The 16,473-nt window shown below is 47.5% G+C and overlaps 2 protein-coding genes across 2 annotated transcripts in view; one reads left to right on the top strand and one right to left on the bottom strand.

Annotated features, from left to right (window-relative positions):
• The window catches only part of Mcph1 (microcephalin 1), an 86,702-nt gene extending 81,716 nt beyond the window's left edge, over positions 1-4,986 (top strand). Inside the window, exon 12 of the mRNA XM_032918749.1 lies at positions 4,105-4,986. Coding sequence (XP_032774640.1) covers positions 4,105-4,224 — 120 coding nt within the window. The 3' untranslated portion in view covers positions 4,225-4,986. The remainder of the gene's footprint in view (positions 1-4,104) is intronic.
• Positions 4,987-6,461: 1,475 nt separating this feature from the next.
• The window catches only part of Angpt2 (angiopoietin 2), a 52,504-nt gene continuing 42,492 nt past the window's right edge, over positions 6,462-16,473 (bottom strand). The window contains exons 6-9 of the mRNA XM_032918751.1: positions 13,958-14,059; positions 12,978-13,144; positions 9,389-9,519; positions 6,462-7,327 (exon numbers count right to left, since the gene is read on the bottom strand). Of these exons, the coding sequence (XP_032774642.1) occupies positions 7,167-7,327; positions 9,389-9,519; positions 12,978-13,144; positions 13,958-14,059 (561 nt within the window). The 3' untranslated portion in view covers positions 6,462-7,166. The remainder of the gene's footprint in view (positions 7,328-9,388; positions 9,520-12,977; positions 13,145-13,957; positions 14,060-16,473) is intronic.

Below are 16,473 nucleotides of genomic sequence, written 5' to 3'. Positions count from 1 at the left end.
CTGTAGTTCAGGCCGATCCACCACCATCACTTCTAATTAAAATAATTTGCTATTGTTTTCTCTTTAAAAACGTTTCTTGAGAAGTTAGAAATTAAGGAAGCTTTCCTTATTGTCTCTGCTTAGGAAATACTTTGTGAATTAAGGTTGTCCTTGAGGTGTTTTGTTTTGTTTTTTTAAGCCATTAAGAAAACATAGAATTGGGAGCCATGGAAACAGTTCAGTGGGAAAGGTGCTCGCCAGCGAGCCTGACTACCTGAGCTCCTTCACGCCCTCACAACGCCTCTGTAGACGTACCGTAACTAGCATGCGTCTCATATGTGTACACAGCCGAGAAACTTTATCTCCAGTTTCTCGGAGATGCTCTTGTGACCTCCTTGTCTGCTCTGCCTCTCTCAGAATTCAGGCTCATGGGCAAATATTTGATCCATGGGTCCCACTGCCATGACACCAGAATTCTCTTTTTGTTGTTTCATATGATTTTTCCATGCTGTGACTGCTTTGCAGTCGGGGGTACATTGATATCCACCACAGAGGTAACAGAAGGGATTGACGCAGCCTGACCGGAGCCCTGGCTCTCCTGTAGATGAAAAGGTGACCAAGGCCAAATCTGTTTTCCTCTGCTTTTTTCCTGGATAAGTGGCCCCAGGAAATCTGCCCAGGACCTGCCTGAGGGCACCGTTCCTGTGTCCAGGGTAATATCTGTGCACAGGTCCCTTCCAAGCTTCAGTACCTTAGAGAAGCCATGGCTTCACCCTCATCTCGCATCAGCAAAGGCGCTACTCCTTTGACCTGCTCTCTCCCAGCTCTCTCTCCAGATTGTGGGAATCTGCAGAAGGATTTAAGTATTCCTTCCCCAGTTGGCCACCATCCTTCCATCTGCTCTGCATTTCCCTGCATTTAGTTCCACTGTCCTTCTGTGCATGGCTTCCCTCCTTAAGTCCCTGGTGAAACTAAATGTATGCTCAGTTTCCTGTAACAGCCAGGTCTCGGCTACATTTTCGTCTTGATATATAACGGCCATCTTCACTTGTGTCTCATAACAGCACCACTTTCTAGCTTCCTCAACTGCAGCCAAACTGCCTCATACCACCCAAGAGAATCATAAAAATGTGTGCAACAAGAAGAGGCTTCGAGCGGATGGAGGGATGGCTCTGTAGTCAAGAGCACTGTCTGCCCTTCCAGAGGACTGGACTTTGACTCCTAGCACTGCATGGCAACTTACAACCATCCATAACTGTAGTCCCATAGGATTCAATGCCCTCTTCAGATATGCAGACATACATGTAGACAAACACCCATATGTGTATATGCATATGCGTGTGTATATGATATATATGTATAAGAAAGCCTTTTGAAAAGAGAGAGAGAAAGAAAGAGACTTGGTTCCCTGGGTGAACTACATAGTCCTAAATGAAGAGACATCATCCAACGATATCTAAAAGTAAAGCAAGAAAACGGTTCCTCTGATAGGTTCATCAACAAAGTGTGGGTTTATGAATGATGGTCAGATGTCAGCTCTACCATTTCCGTCACGTGGTTTGTCTAATATCTTTACTGTGTTTGTGTCCCGAGTGGGATGTTGAGCTTTCATTGAGGTGGGTCCTGGAGGTACCTCCCCCACAAAGATCCATGTTCACACAAGTCGTGATCCCTGCACACAACCCCACTCCTTGCTGGATTTAATCTCTCAGCTAATTATGTCTTATGTAGTATTTTCTGGGGAATGTGTGTGGTTGGATAAGATTATTTCACAAGCCCACCTGAAAGCCTAGAAAACAGATTTCTACCCTTTTGAACATGCACTGAGCTAAAGATGGGTCTGGCTAATGAAAGGGCTGTGTGCCAGGAAACCTTTGTAAACCCCATCACATTAGGGTCTCGTTCGCTCAACTTGGACTGCACCACCCTCTGACACAGGAGAACAGGAGGGGGCTGAAAGTTTCATCTCTAGAGGCAGGAAGAGGGTATCTAGCCTGGTAGACATCTGACTGAGGGGAGTGGGGGCTGGGGGTGGGGAGCTGTTTTATGGCTGCTATTGAGAACCAAAGCATAAACGTAACTTCTGCTTTCCTCCTGATTGGAGGCTGTTAGGAAGTGAAGTGTCAGGGGAGGGCTTGTAACCTAGAGGTGTGTAGATTTGCTGGTGAGTAACCTGGAAACTGGTGCTAGAAACCGTCTGTTAACTTGAGTTCAACCATAGGTCAGGTTCTCTGAGATAGAGTCTGAACCCAAAAGATTTGGTCTCTCAGGCTAGAGTACAAATTTATTTTTCTGTAGTTCTGAGTCTGTGATTTCAGTGAAATCAAATCTGTGTTTTCTGCTACCTCTATGCAACATTTATTCTTAAAGAAATTAAATTTATCCATTTGCTTAGCAAAATCGTACTATAAGTGCCTTACGATTTTATTTTCTTAACATTTAGAAAGGAGCAAAGTCAGAGAACATGAATTTTCCCCACGAGCTTGTTTGGGTTCAGTTGACATTTTAATGTGGATTAAATTTGAACTTGAGTGCCACACACATTTCTGTGCTGACTCCTGGCCTCTCGCTGGTGTACCAAATTTCCCACCACAGGACTCTACCATTGCTGCATGCCGACACGAACCCGATGTTGAAACCACATTTTATCTCCTGAGCTGATTGTACAAGGTCACAGAGACCCACATTTCCATAGCGTTATCTCTAAAGGATAGATAGATAAAGGGAGGACGCTGTGTAATACGAATGGCTTTAACCCACATGGTAATGAAACTTAATAAGATCTTTCTCCTTCCTCTCCTCCCTCCCTCGCTTATCTTCCTCTCTGCAATGGCATTGGGGCAATAAAAGTTAGAAGAAACAAAAAAGACAGATGACAAAGCATCTGTGACCACAGGGATCTAACTGAAAATGTGGCATTTGTCTTTGAGCAGGATTCCTGTGAGCTTAACTTGCTGTTTTCCCAGTCCTGATAGAAACTGTGGCTTCCCATGTTCTTCTCTACTCTCATGGACTCTTGAGCTCAACACCTCAGAGCTGCTTCTCCTATCCTGTAGACTTGACTTCTGACTCTCAGTCCGGAGTGTGCGTGCGTGCGTCCTTCCTTCCTTCCTTCCTTCCTCCCTCCCTCCCTCCCTCCCTCCCTTTCTTTCTTTCTGTGCTGGACCACCCCCCACAGTCCCACCTACCACCACCTCTACCAGCTTGGCACCAGGACTATACATGCATCTCACCCCTTTTCACACAGTGTCTAGAGTTCAAAATCAGCTCCCTCTGCTTGCATGGCTTTAACAACTGAGCCATCTCCCTACCCCTCACTTCATTTCTCTTTTTTTTTAAGTCATAAAATCGTGGGATGTCCGTGGAAGATTCTAAAGGACAGTTTAAAACATAGATTTCTAGCACACAGCATAAAAGCAGGATAGTGTTTAAGTATTTGATTTCATTAGGATACTGTGTTAGTACTGTCAACTTGACAGGATGTGAAATCACCTAGGAGACCCACATCAGGCACACTTGTGAGGAGTATCCTATTTAGATAAACCTCTGTTCATGCCTATGTGAGACTGTCTCAATCAGGTTCCCTGAGGTGGCCGAAGCCACCCTAACCAAGGGCAGCAGTATGCCTGAGCTTGAGCACCACGGTGCATGAAGAGGGGAAGCCAGCCAAGCTCAGACACTCAGCTCTTGGCCCTCACTACTCCTAACTTCGGATGCAGTGTGACCACTGCCTGCTTCAAGCTGCTGCCTTGATTTCCCTGTCCTGAGGGACTATGGCCTTGAACTGGGAGCCTCAGTAGCCTCTCTATTTCTTACATTGCTTCTGCTGGGTATTGGATGTTGGGTATCAGCAGGAGAAGCCACCAAGCTGGGTATTGGCCTCCGTTTTTAGCCACATTGAGGTGTTTTTTTAAGTCATATTCACTAATGACTGGAACAGGTACCATGAAGCTTCCTAAGGTGCCCTGGTTTCTTTTCTGTGGCTGATTTCAGGCCTGTGGAGCTCATCCATGCAGGCTTTTAGAGGGGAGGGGTGTTTTTGCTCTAATCAAAGTGACTCTGACCTGCTAGCCAACAGTCTAATCAGTCCATGACTCGTGTTCTCTGTGGATTTGTCTCCCTTAGGTTCTGTTGTCTTTAGAGTTGGGTCACTGGATTTCTGAGGAGCCTTTTGAACTCTTTGAAACCTTCCCTGCAGCTCCGGTAAGTCAATGCTGTCCGATAGTGGTAAATGCAATGTCTTAGGAAAGAAACTGTTAGGATCGTGAACTCGGTATCATAGGTTAAGAGAGGTCTCATTCAGACTAAAAGGGTGTCCTCCCAGAGATGAATGCCACTGCCTGCTTATTTGTGACATCACAAGTGAAAATCCGAGGAAGTCACTTGTAAAGTGCGGTGAGAAATGTCACCGAGAAGAGTGTCGTTGCCTAAGCCCGGCATGCAGCTCTCAGGAAACGGAACTGGGTGGATTGCTGCAAGCTTGGTGCTGTCCTGGGCTGGAGGGTGAGGCCTTTCCTCAGAAAAGGGTTTTTAAAAATAATTTAATCATGAAAGCCTATAGGGCCAAGCAGCCCTTAGAACTAATGCTAACGCAGATAAAACCAATAGGTATAAAACAGGTGGGCTGCCAGCGTTGTGACATAGTCTTTATATTTTGGTATTTTCCCTAAACTCCACCTTACGGACTCTTAATTATTTTAAGTATTTGCTAATTGAATTCTGACTTCTCAAATAATTAAGGTTTGACTGGAAGCAGGGCTATACAGAAGTCAGCTCTCTCATCACCCATGTTGATTGGTTTGAGACAGTTAATTTGGAAAGATGAGTCTGACAGACAGTGACTTCTGGCTGTAGCTGTCCAAGTGGCCTGTGCCGGGACCCAGCAGGAAGCTGCCCTCTGACCCTAATCGCTCTCTCTAGCCCATCACATTGTTCTGTTCTCATTTCAAGATCGCTGTTCTGATTTCCTTTCAACTCTGTAAATGTTTTCTTAAGAACAGAAAAAAACCCCTCACAGTAAGTTTGTTTATTTAAAAGACTGTATAAGGAGCTGGGGAATAAAATGGAAACCCGGCTTCTTCCCATTCTCGGAGCTAAAACAGTAGGTGTAACTGAGCACACTGGTTTGCCCGTGACTCCGTCCTCCTGCGTCCACGGATGTGAGTGAAATGCACTGCTGCCCGCCCTTCCTGGGTGACCATTTTCCCACCCCAGTTCCTGCCCTTGTGGTCATTCAAGAAATAAGAAATATACTACGACTTTGAAGCTATGGAGTGTGTGTGTGTGTGTGTGTGTGTGTGTGTGTGTGTGTGTCAGATGTTTTAACTGGGTACAAAGCCATGTTGGCCCTGTCGACATTCCCTAAATGAAATAAGAGAAACAGTGGTCAGAAGGCAGGGACATAGCTCTTCTCTCTAGAGTTAGTTGGCAGGAAGTAAGCGTGGCAGAGAAGGGTGCCTTGGCTGCCCTGAGTCTGCGGATTGACCAGGGCACACACCAAGGCTGTGTGAAAGGAGATGGGTTAGAGCAGCGGTTCTCAGCCTGTGTGCAGACACCTTTTAGGGGTCGCATACCAGATAGCGTGCACATCAGATCTTATATCACTGTTCATAGCAGTGGCAAAGTTACGGTTATGAAGCAGCAATGAAATAATGTTATGGTTGGGGGTCACCACAGCACAAGGAGCTATGTTACAGTGTGTCAGCATTGGGAAGGTTGGGAACCACAGCATTATAGAAATAAATAAAAAAAATAGCATCTGGAAATACAGGACGGACGGACAGACAGACAGGTAGGGAAGGCACTACAGGAGAAACTGCACTACTGCTCTGTACCGGCGCTCACCGCTGCGGAGGCCACTCTGCAAGCTTTAGAGGATCAGGACAGCAGGAGTTGGGGTCGAACCGTTCCAAGTGTAAAGTTGTGCTCTGAAGCGTTCTCTAGGGTATCTGGTTACGTCGCGAGCTGGACATTTTGGCCTTATGTTCTGAAACACTAGTTTAGTTTGTTAGTGGATATTAAAAATGTTACTAATGCAAACTATTCTTTTTCCTAAAAATTAATTCAGAGAATTACAGCTTTGTAAATGTCCTAAGAAGGATGATTTTCCTCAACCACAAATTAAGTTTTAGCTTCATTTTCTAAAATATTATCTCGCTAAACTAGGGAGCACATCTCTAGGCTAGAGCACTGGTCAGGGATGAAGTCTCTTCATGAAACCGCATTTTTGTCCTTTACAACAGTCTTCCTCGTTACAAGCACAGATTTTGTGTGTGTGTGTGTGTGTGTGTGTGTGTGTGTGTGTGTGTGTGTGTGTGTGTGTTCAAAGAGCAAAATTGTAAATATTACCATAAAATTAAACATAATCACCTCAAGGGGTTGGGGATTTAGCTCAGTGGTAGAGCGCTTGCCTAGGAAGCGCAAGGCCCTGGGTTCGGGCCCCAGCTCCGAAAAAAAAAAAAAAAAAAAAAAACATAATCACCTCAGCTAATAACTTATATTTAATTACTAAAAATACCTTCATATTTAACAGCCAGAAAGAAAAACATAAACAGTACAGTCTCCACACGTACTGACATGGCACCCGCTTGGTGGCTACTCCAGAGATGTAGGCGTTTTTGCCGTATAGTAGTAGTGTCCAGCCATTAAAAACTAAGCCGTCAGATAGGTAAATGTGTTGTTTCCAAATGAACATGTCAAGCACAAGATGGAACAGCGGACTGTGCTTATCCAGATAATAACCTGTAACCACTACTTAGAAGTCCCTGGAGACTGGCTGCTGTGGTTCCAGGACAGCCGAGCTGCGTCTGTGTACACTGTAGAAACGCGCTCCGAGTAATGTGGTCCCGGGATTTATCTGCACCATCTAAGGGTTCTGTTTTCCAGTTATTTACTGATGAACTCCCACGTAACATTCTTGCTTGTGACAGAGTCCGCATGCATGCTGTCCCTGTGATTCTCGACCATGGCCTTCTCATAGGTATTTCTCCAGACCCGCAGTGCCTTTGGGTCTCCTTTGGGGTTAGCGGTGCAGGCCTAAGTGATGTGCGTCCGTCTGGTACACACAGATCCTCCCCACCCCCAGGAGCACCTCCTGATGTGGGAAGGGGCTCCTGTGCAGTGGTGTCTCAGTGCCTCAGAGTTAATCTTTGGATGCAGCAAGTTCTTCTGATAATGTAGGCAGGCATTTAGAAATCTGCTGGCCGGATCATCATGGTCGTGGCCTTGAGCGAGTAGCCAGACCCCTTCCAGTAGTACCACTTGATTCCGTTGAACTTATTCGTATTCTGCTTTTGTGGGTAGTACTGTCCATTCAAGTTGGAAGGACCACATGCGTCGAACCACCAGCCTGTGAAATCCAAACACAGATGCAGTCAGGACTGGGTAATCACTCGTCCACAGGGCTCAGCTGGGCACACACACCCCCATGATGTGGGAAAAGCCACATTGATTTGTTATTCCATAGACACAAACTACACACCAGGGTGATCACAGTGCCATTGTAGCCTGAGTTCTTACGCATGTCCTAGCTGCTTTTGTGCAGCACCTTGCTACGTGAAGAAGTGTCAGTCAGTGCTCTGTGAAGAGCTGTCATCTGCGGTGCACTGTGGGGTGAGGACATGGGAGACCACCCGCAGATGTGGGTGGAAATCTCAACAGCAAGGTGGGCCAAGTGGTTCCCATCCCCCCGTCACGTTGCTTTGGATAGAGTAGAAACCAAGTGCCTGGTGCTCTGTGAAGCTGGGGAAAGGAGCCTAACACTATAAAGTTGGTACTGAGGAGAGCAGGCAACAGTAAGCATCTTCCCACCCACAAGCGGGAGTATGGCAGGCCATAGGATTCACCATATGAAGCAGAAACCTGGACAACACACTAATCCAAGTTCATCTTTAAGCTTCGTGTGGGCGAGACTGGTTGTATGATAATATTTATGTTTCTTTTAAAATACAGAAAACAATGAGAGTAGACAGTAAGGAATGGGGGTGAAACACCAATTCTGAGGCTTCCTTAGAGACACGGTGTTAATAGGGTAGCTTCTTTTAAAAACCTATTGAACCCTGGGCACTGCTCCTGTGCACATCCCCACAGGCCACCTTCCCAATGGGCCAGCCCATGGCTTGGAACTTGGCCTCTTTCAACCCAGACCTCCCCGCTTTCCCTCCCCTGGCTGCTTGCCTCCTCCCAAGTCTCTCCCAACTCCATTCTCAGCCCTTAAATCTTGAACTGGGTAAATAAATGAATTGTGTCCTTGGTTGTGAAGCGCTCTCCTGCTCTCTGGAATAGCAGCACACGGGTGGTCTGAGAACAGGCAGCCTCTCCAGAGAGGTCTAAGTGTGGGAATGAATAGCAAGCAGGCTTGGGATCAGGGGTGCTGGGGCCCCTAACCCACCCACCCCCCTTGTCGTGTGGCTGTAAAGACAGCTGTTACAGTGAGATGAGAGTCTAGCCCCCTTTTTCAAAACAGTTCAATGGGTTTCTCTCCTTTGAATAATTATAGTTAATGGAGAAAACTCATGCCACCAAGTGGCCACTCTGCTATCCCAAGAATCCAGGATCTGCCAGACAGTGGGACCTACTTTCTTCCATGAAATTTCAAGTTCTGAATTCCATTTCATTTCATAAATAAATCCTCTCATTACTGTTGCTGCACAAATTCTTCACTGAAGAACAGGCATGGTTCAAGCTTAGATCTTTTACTTATATTAGGAACTTAATATTTTTATTTTTTAATTATTTTATTTATGTATGGTGTGGAGACCAAAGAATTGTAAGGAGCAGTTCTCACATTCTACCATAAGGAACCCAGGGATCAAGCTCAGATGTCAGGCCTGACAGCAAGCGTGTTTCCCCGAGGAGCCATCTCACAGGCCTGAGACAGAGTGTCTTCTCAAACCTGGGGCTCATAGACTCAGCCAGACTGACAGTCAGGCCAGCCCAGCTCGGAGATTGGCACACAGCACATACTCAGCCTTGTGCAGGCTGCCGCAGACCTGAATGCTTGCTTGGCAGGCACCTTACCCACCGAGCTGCCTTCCCAGCCCACTTTCTTGCTATGTAAAAGAATCATTTCAAGAAAAGAGGCAGCTGCGAAGTCCTTGTCTGGATGTTAAACAGAAGCAAATCAAGATGGAGCTAAACCCCTCGCCTTTCATCTGGTCAGGGAGCCCACTTCATGTCCCCTGATCACTCCCAAGCATCCTGAGAGTATACTGTCACCCCAGTGACAAGTCCAACTCCGTGTTGTGTTCTCACTTCACACTTGAGCTGAAAGGCAGCCCAACAACGTGCTGGTGTGCACATGACGTGTCTTCTTATGGAGCTAAGGCCACTGTCAGTCACCCTTCCCAGCCTGAGCTCCACACCGCCAGCCTCCCATGTTCGCAGTCGCCATTACAAATAGGATGCTTACCTCCTGTGAGCATCTGGGAACACTTGCAGATGCATTTGTCATTGTCCGAATCCTTTGTGCTAAAATCACTTCCTGGTTGGCTGATGCTACTGATTTTGCCTGCGGTGCCTGTGAGGCCTGTAAGGTGAATCCTGGAACGTGCAAAGGAAAAAATAAAAACTGTAACTGGCTAGGACTGCCGATTCACCGTAGTGGAAAGTTTCTCGTGCTGAGGAATTCCATTCTACTGAATGCACTCAGGCCGGTCAGTGCACTCCAGTGCCTACTCTGGACAAAATAGTTTGTACTGGAATAAACAGGAACCAACTTATCATCGAACCCTCTGACAAAGAGGGATGTTTTCAGGACAGCTTCAACACATACTGCCTGCACCAGCATCAGCAGAGCTTGATGGGTCTTGTAGCTCATTTTCCCTCTGCATTCAGATAAACAGAAGGGGTCTGCAGCACAAGGGGCTTCCCACAGACCCCCAACCACCGCTGTCCCCATGGAATGGCTGCTGGAGAGACCACTGCTCTCTCTGGTCGGAAGGGGTAGGAGTTGGGGTAGAAAGGCTAGAAGACGAGGAGTGGGCTAGGAGGTTGGGGTAGGAGTCTATAGTGCTGCATCTTGATTCTGGACACTGGTGTAATAAACTCGTCCGACCTCAGGAAAGGAGAAAATGTCATCGCTAACCCCTGGTCATGCCACACTGTTAGACTACTGTGGAAGTGTGGCCTGCAGCAGCCAACTGTGCCAGCAAGGATAGTCTAAAGGACAGGATAAGTGTAATCACTTTAATTAAACCTGGAATTCACTATGCAGCCTAGGTCGACCTTGAACTTGTGACAGTCCACCTGCCTCAGCCTCCCAAGTGCTGGGGTTGCAGTCATAACAGCCATGCCCATTTAGTTCATATAATTCTCTAAAATATCACAATACTGTCACAAACCTCCCGTGGTCAGGTGTTCCGAGTCAGGCCAGAACTGGGTCTGACATAATTGGGTGACGTGAGGATGTCCTGTTGGTGTCTTGGCATGCCAGTAGCCAACTCTGGCAAACTAGCATGCTGAGTCCCCATGAGCTAATGAGATCTAGACACAAGAGGCTCTGGGCTAGGATGCCACAAGAGGAAATCCTACATGTGACTAGGAAGTGTCCTTTGAGCCCCTAAATGTTCTCTTCTTTGTAAAGCTGTCTGTCCTTGCCACCCACCACCTTGGGAAGATTCACTTGTCAGTATCTCATGTGGGAACAGGCAGAGGACAGGGAGGGACCACTGTCCAGGACTCTGCTACGTGTCTGCACGTGAGTGCTCATGGTGGCCCCAGGACCCCAGCTGCCGTGTGTGGAGAACTAGTTCTTATGTGCTTTGGAACCTGAAACACATTTCTTCCTGGTTCTTCTCCTTAAGCCTAGGCAGGCCTGACATTCACTGTCCCCCACTCAACCCTCCCCCAGGCTTGTCTTCCTTTTCAGTCTCTTCTCTGAAAGGTCAGTTCTCAGGGGACTCATTAAATGTCCTGCAAAGGCAAGTAATACAAGAGAGAAAGCTATTTTTATTAGTCTCTCTTTGAAAGGCTGTTCAGTCTTAGAGCTTTTGGAGGCCCACCAGACCAAAGTACATCCGTTCAGATCTGTTACTAAGAACAGCCTTGAGCTGGCCAAGACCTTGCCCGCATCTACAGTCCTAGCTCATGAGCGGTGGAGGCAGGGGGTCAGGAGTTTGAGGTCATCCTTGGCTATATAGCAAGTTCGAGGCTCGCTTGAGAACCATGAGACCCTGTCTTGGGAATTCAGAGAAAGAAAGAGAAGAGGGAGGGGGGGTGTTGGCAGGCAGGCAGGCCGGCTCCCATTCCTGCATGCCCATTTCTCATACACACTCGGTTTCCTGCTGTCTCCTTGGTGGGAAGCACAGCGGCTCTGAGGCCGCCTTACTCTGCATGCACTTAAGCGTTAGTTATGGCTGCGTACTGTGTTACTGTCCTCTTAGTAGCAAGTGACTGTGGAGTATCACTATTTTATGTTTCCAAATAAACTAAGCCTCAACCAGTGGTTTTTTTTTTTTCAAATAGCATCTTCAAAATATGTTTGCATTTCCAAAAGAACCTTAGCTTACAATATTTTTATAGGATCACTGTGGAAGGGTGATGACCCATGTTGTAAAATCCCCTTATGTAAACAGGCTAATTCTTCATCTCTGTGTTTCTTTCTTTAAAAAACTTAATTCCTCCATTATAGATTCCTAACTGCTGCCAGTTAAGGAAATATTTAGCTTGGAGATAGCACAATGAAGACCACGGTGCCTTGGAATCCATTGATTCTGGGCTCTGGAGTCCAGCGAGACCTTCTGGGTTTCGGGGTCTCACCATGTCTTCCCATTCACCCACTCCAGGGAATCCTAATCTTTCTAGAAGGCCACTGCTGCTTCACCGACCATTCCCGTGTCACAACAGGCTCTGTCTGCTTTGAAAACAGCTTCTGAATCGGCACCTACTGTCTGTAAAAAGCAGACTGTTCCTGGCAGCACGGAGCTCTCAGGTCAGGCCCCAGGCTCTGAGCTGGCTTCCCTGTGCTGTCCACTGTGACCTCCCTAGGACACCAGCCAAGGACGTTATAGTCTAGCTTCCTCTCCACGGGGCCTGGGCGCCACTGAGATAGGGGTGGCACTGCGGGCCCTGGTTTGTTTGTGGAGGGCCTGTTGTGCGTCATTTGTCGTGTGTGGCCTCGGGCGCTTTTGCTCTGTGCTCAGTGGACACAAGCAGTAGGTGCCCACGTTCTTTGGACGCCTGCGTCCAGCTGGGCTCACACCTGCTTCTTTGGTGACGCCGTCCAGCTTCCTGACCAACACCCCCTTGGAAGCTGGATTCGAGTGCACCACCACATGCAGAGATCCCAGCACTTCATACGTGGCTCTGATCCACACAGAAAGCCAAGCCCTTGCTGTCCTTCTCCCTAACCGTGCTCTACAGCCTGAGAGCACGTGTGCCGTCAGGCCTGCCCATGCTCTTGGAGCGTTACTGCCCCCAGCCGCATGGGGTGAGCCAACAGCTGAGGAGGGGCTGTGACTCAGATGTGCCTTCTGCTTCCTAACTTGGGATTGACCTTCAAAACACAGGCTAGCTTAATATCTTAGGTAAGAAGACCGTGTGGCCCGGGTGTCTGTCTGTGCTTGCATACGGTATCTATCAAAGGGTTATCTCGTGCTCACTAATTCTGCGGGGTGCTGTGAATTACACACGGCCTGCCACACAGCATCTCTACTCAAAGCACACACAGGAAAGCAACAGATGCAAAACCGCCCTCACAGTTTTCTATACATTGTTTAGCCACGGGTAGAAATCTATGATCTGCCCGTCCATTTCAATTATCTGTCTGCTCATCTTTCAGCCCTAGGGACCGAGGTTAGGGTCTAGACCATGCTAGAGGAGTGCTACACCGGTGAGTCATAGCACTAGCCAAAGCTAGAATCTTAAAGCTAGAGAACCTGGGAGACAGCAGTGGCCCTGGGAAACAGCAGTCCCATGTGACCCGGCTGTGGATCTTGGCTGGATGAAAGTCTGGGATAATGACGCAGAAAGGCGCTCCGGCTGCCTCCGTGGCGACTTACCTGTAGTTGGACTCCTCGCCGGACAGGTAGAAGTGCTCGTACAGAGAGTGCGCCTCGCTGCCTTCCCAGTCCTTCAACTGGATCTTCAGCACGTAGCGATGCCCACTGGTCAGCTGGGAGACAAACTCATTGCCCAGCCAATACTCTCCCAGGGGGCTCCCGAAGCCCTGTGACCGAGAGCAGCACAGTTAGTCCCCCGTTTGTCCTTGTGTTGGAAACCCCTCCCTTATCATGCAGTCAGCAGATGGTACTCCATCGCCCTGCTCTGTGCAAATGCAAGGCCTCACACACAGGAAAGAGGTTTTCATTTAGTTTTCGAGAGAGAAGAGGGGGTGTAAATACAAGCCACTATGCGCCTGTGGACGTCACCAGCACCTAGGCGTCAGCTCTACCCTCTGCCTCGTTTGAGGCAGGTTTCCCTTTCACCACTACAGGACTCTGAGGACAGCTGGTCCACAGGGGTCTGGAAAGTCACTTGTCCTTGTCTCACCTTATTGCAGGATTACAGATGAGAGCCAATGTGCTCAGCCCTGAATGGGTTCTGCTCAGAGAAATGTAACTGTGACATAGCTAAAGCCACTGCCATAGCCATGAACAGAGATGCAGTAGGGGGAAGAGCTGGACTGATCTAGTACCATGAAACGGGACTATCCTAGGGACATTTACGCTGTGGAAGCCTCACAGCCCAGCAGCTTGCCCGGCGTGCTCTGTATTACTTTCCAGTTTCTTCGACTGCAGTGGTTTTTGAGAGAGAGAGAGAGAGAGAGAGAGAGAGAGAAAGAGAGAGAGAGAGAGAGAGAGAGAAAGAGAGAGAGAGAGATATGCTGGGCACAAAGAATTGTATTATGAATAACTTCTTCAGAAGCCATTGGTCACTTCTGAATTTGTGGTAATTAAAAGTTCTGAAAAGAATTAAAGTTCTCAAGAACTTGGAACTTAGTTTTCCCAAGGGAAAGTACTTTCTTAGCACACTTCCTTACCTCTTTGTACTCTTTCCACGTTCTCTGGAAGTCAACGCTGCCATCTTCGCGGTGTTGGATGACCGTCCATCCTCCTCCACCCATGTCCATGTCACAGTAGGCCTGCAGGAAAGCACACAGTTACTGCAGGCCGAAGGTCGGTGACCCAGGTCTGTGCAGCAGTGAGGTGTCCCCAGAGGACTTTGTGATACCCGCTGGAGCGAATCCTTGCTGTCAGATTTTTAGAGAGATTTAAAATGGTGATGATTGACAAGCAGTCGAAGCACATGACACACTGGTAAAAACGGAACTTCCTGCTCATCATGTGTCCTGGCCACAGAGTCCCACACCATAATTGGTTTTGAGAGCGATTCTCTCTGACTGGGATACTGTGGCAGATTCTCCTCAAATCCATGTCTTTAGAAAACCGCAGTCCTGTTGGGGATTTAGCTCAGTGGTAGAGCGCTTGCCTAGCAAGCGTAAGGCCCTTGGTTCGGTCCCCAGCTCCGGAAAAAAACAAAACAAAACAAAACAAAAAAAACCCTGCAGACTAGAAAACCGCAGTCCTGTGCTCAAAGCATTGACAATCCTCCCTGCTGGCTACACTCACTCTGTCAAGTCACAGCTTCTTCACTACAAGATGCCAAACTCCGGCCATGTTCTCCTGCTGTTGGGCTTCCTTTGTGTACAGGGGAAAAGGTTTCTCCTGCCTGTGAGGGCCTGGGATGGGGGTGTGGGAGTCTGGAGTGCCAGCACCATGTGACCCAGCTTGGCTGGGCAGCTCTGACATGGGGTTTTGGGTTCAAGCTTCTATACACATCCCTTAATGCCTGTGGCATTGTTCCCCAGTATTTTATTTCTGCTTTTAAACTGCCTCAGTGGTCTTTAAAAATTTTGCATAGAACACAAAATTCTTTGGGCCTGCATGTTTAATTTCAACTCAGCTGGAGTTTTATTGTAAAAATTAAAACCCCTGACAATAAGATTATATAAATACTTTTCAATTATGAGATTACAGTAGAACCAAAAATAAAAACATTTTCCAGAAAATAGGATAGTTCCCTGAAGCACACGGGGTAGAAATACTAGGCTTCACAACCACTTATGAATATTCTTCCTTCGTTCAGTGCCGTGGTCTTTGGAGACCAAGGGTGACCATTTTTGCAGGGTTAACTTAAATCTGTGTTTGTGATTTAGGATAAGAACTACAAGAGCCACACGAGCCTCACTGTTTCTTCATATTGTCCATAAGGAACCAAACCTGAAAGAGTCCATGTTGTCCGCCATGTGGTTGCCTCTCTTGCTCATGGACTTGACCGTTAGTGGACTGCTTTGCTGAGGCCTCTCTCCACCAGTGTTCTACCTCCCCACAAAGGTCCTGAGCACCTGCTGCCTTCCCCAGGGACTAGTGTAGAAAGACACAGTGGCTTGACACATAATCACTATGTCCTCATGACGTCTGCTGGAGGGACTCTCCTGGTTATCATAGGACACATTTACAACCCCGGTTGTCACCATGTATCGGGACTGGTTTGTGTAGTTGACCACCGTTTCACTCTCCTGTATGAGAGCTGTCAGACAGCTCACACGAGTTGCTGTCTCACACCATGCTGACATCTGGGAATGATTGAGTTGGCTCAGATTCATTTGGTTAGTCGCAGGGCCAGCAGGCGAGTGGGATTTGAATATGGCCTCCTTAATTTCTATGTCATGTCTTTCCCATGCCATGATGCTGCCCAAAGCAGAGAACCTTGAAACTTTTGATATGACAGATCCACACTGAAGTCAGTTCATAAGGGATTATTCATCTCATTTGCCTGTGATCAACCAGTCGACCAGTGCTGCAGCATTTTATCCCAGTGTCTTCTTAAATCTCACTCAGGGTAAGGACCCAGTGGCTGTGCACACATTAACTCCCCAGCATCCTAAGTGGCTTGCTGGTAAATGGGAAGAAATGTTTGTAGTGAGCCCACCCTTGTCCTAATAAAACCTTCACAGTGGACTTAGTTGCTTGATGATATTTAAAGCAGGCTCTTTGCTGTTTAGAGAATCATTTTATCTTGTGGGAATCAAAAGCAAGATTCTCAACATTGAGGGTCACTGCTACTACATAAATAAATTACATGAACCATGTTTTTATTCTCTTTGAATCCATCAGGGACCGTGGCACAGTTACCAGAACATTCTCCTAATGCTTTGTCCAGCTTGTTAAGAAGTGAAGAACAAAGCATTTGTGAGAAACAGAGAATTATGGTTCACTGAGCTGCGAAATTTGGAAAAAGAGATAATATTCCCATAGACGATTCACGTGGTCAGGAGATGCTCAGTAGAAACATTGACAAGGATCAGGACAGGATCTGGAAGGCAGCAAGCAGCACTCGGGCCAGGGCATGGCCACTTCCATTAAAGCAAACCTGGGGGCACTGAGTGCTTTTGATTTGCGTGCCTGTGCCTGTGCTTGGCACAAGGACCCAAGGCCCTGAGCTGTTCAGCAGGTGATGCTTGAGTTAAGTGCTGTGCTCCAGCTTCAGGCCGTG

The sequence above is a fragment of the Rattus rattus genome, chromosome 13 (assembly GCF_011064425.1).
Source record: "Rattus rattus isolate New Zealand chromosome 13, Rrattus_CSIRO_v1, whole genome shotgun sequence".
In the NCBI taxonomy this organism is placed as follows: domain Eukaryota; kingdom Metazoa; phylum Chordata; class Mammalia; order Rodentia; family Muridae; genus Rattus; species Rattus rattus.
Note: the sequence above shows the minus strand (reverse complement) of the source record. Positions and strands in the feature narration are given on the sequence as shown.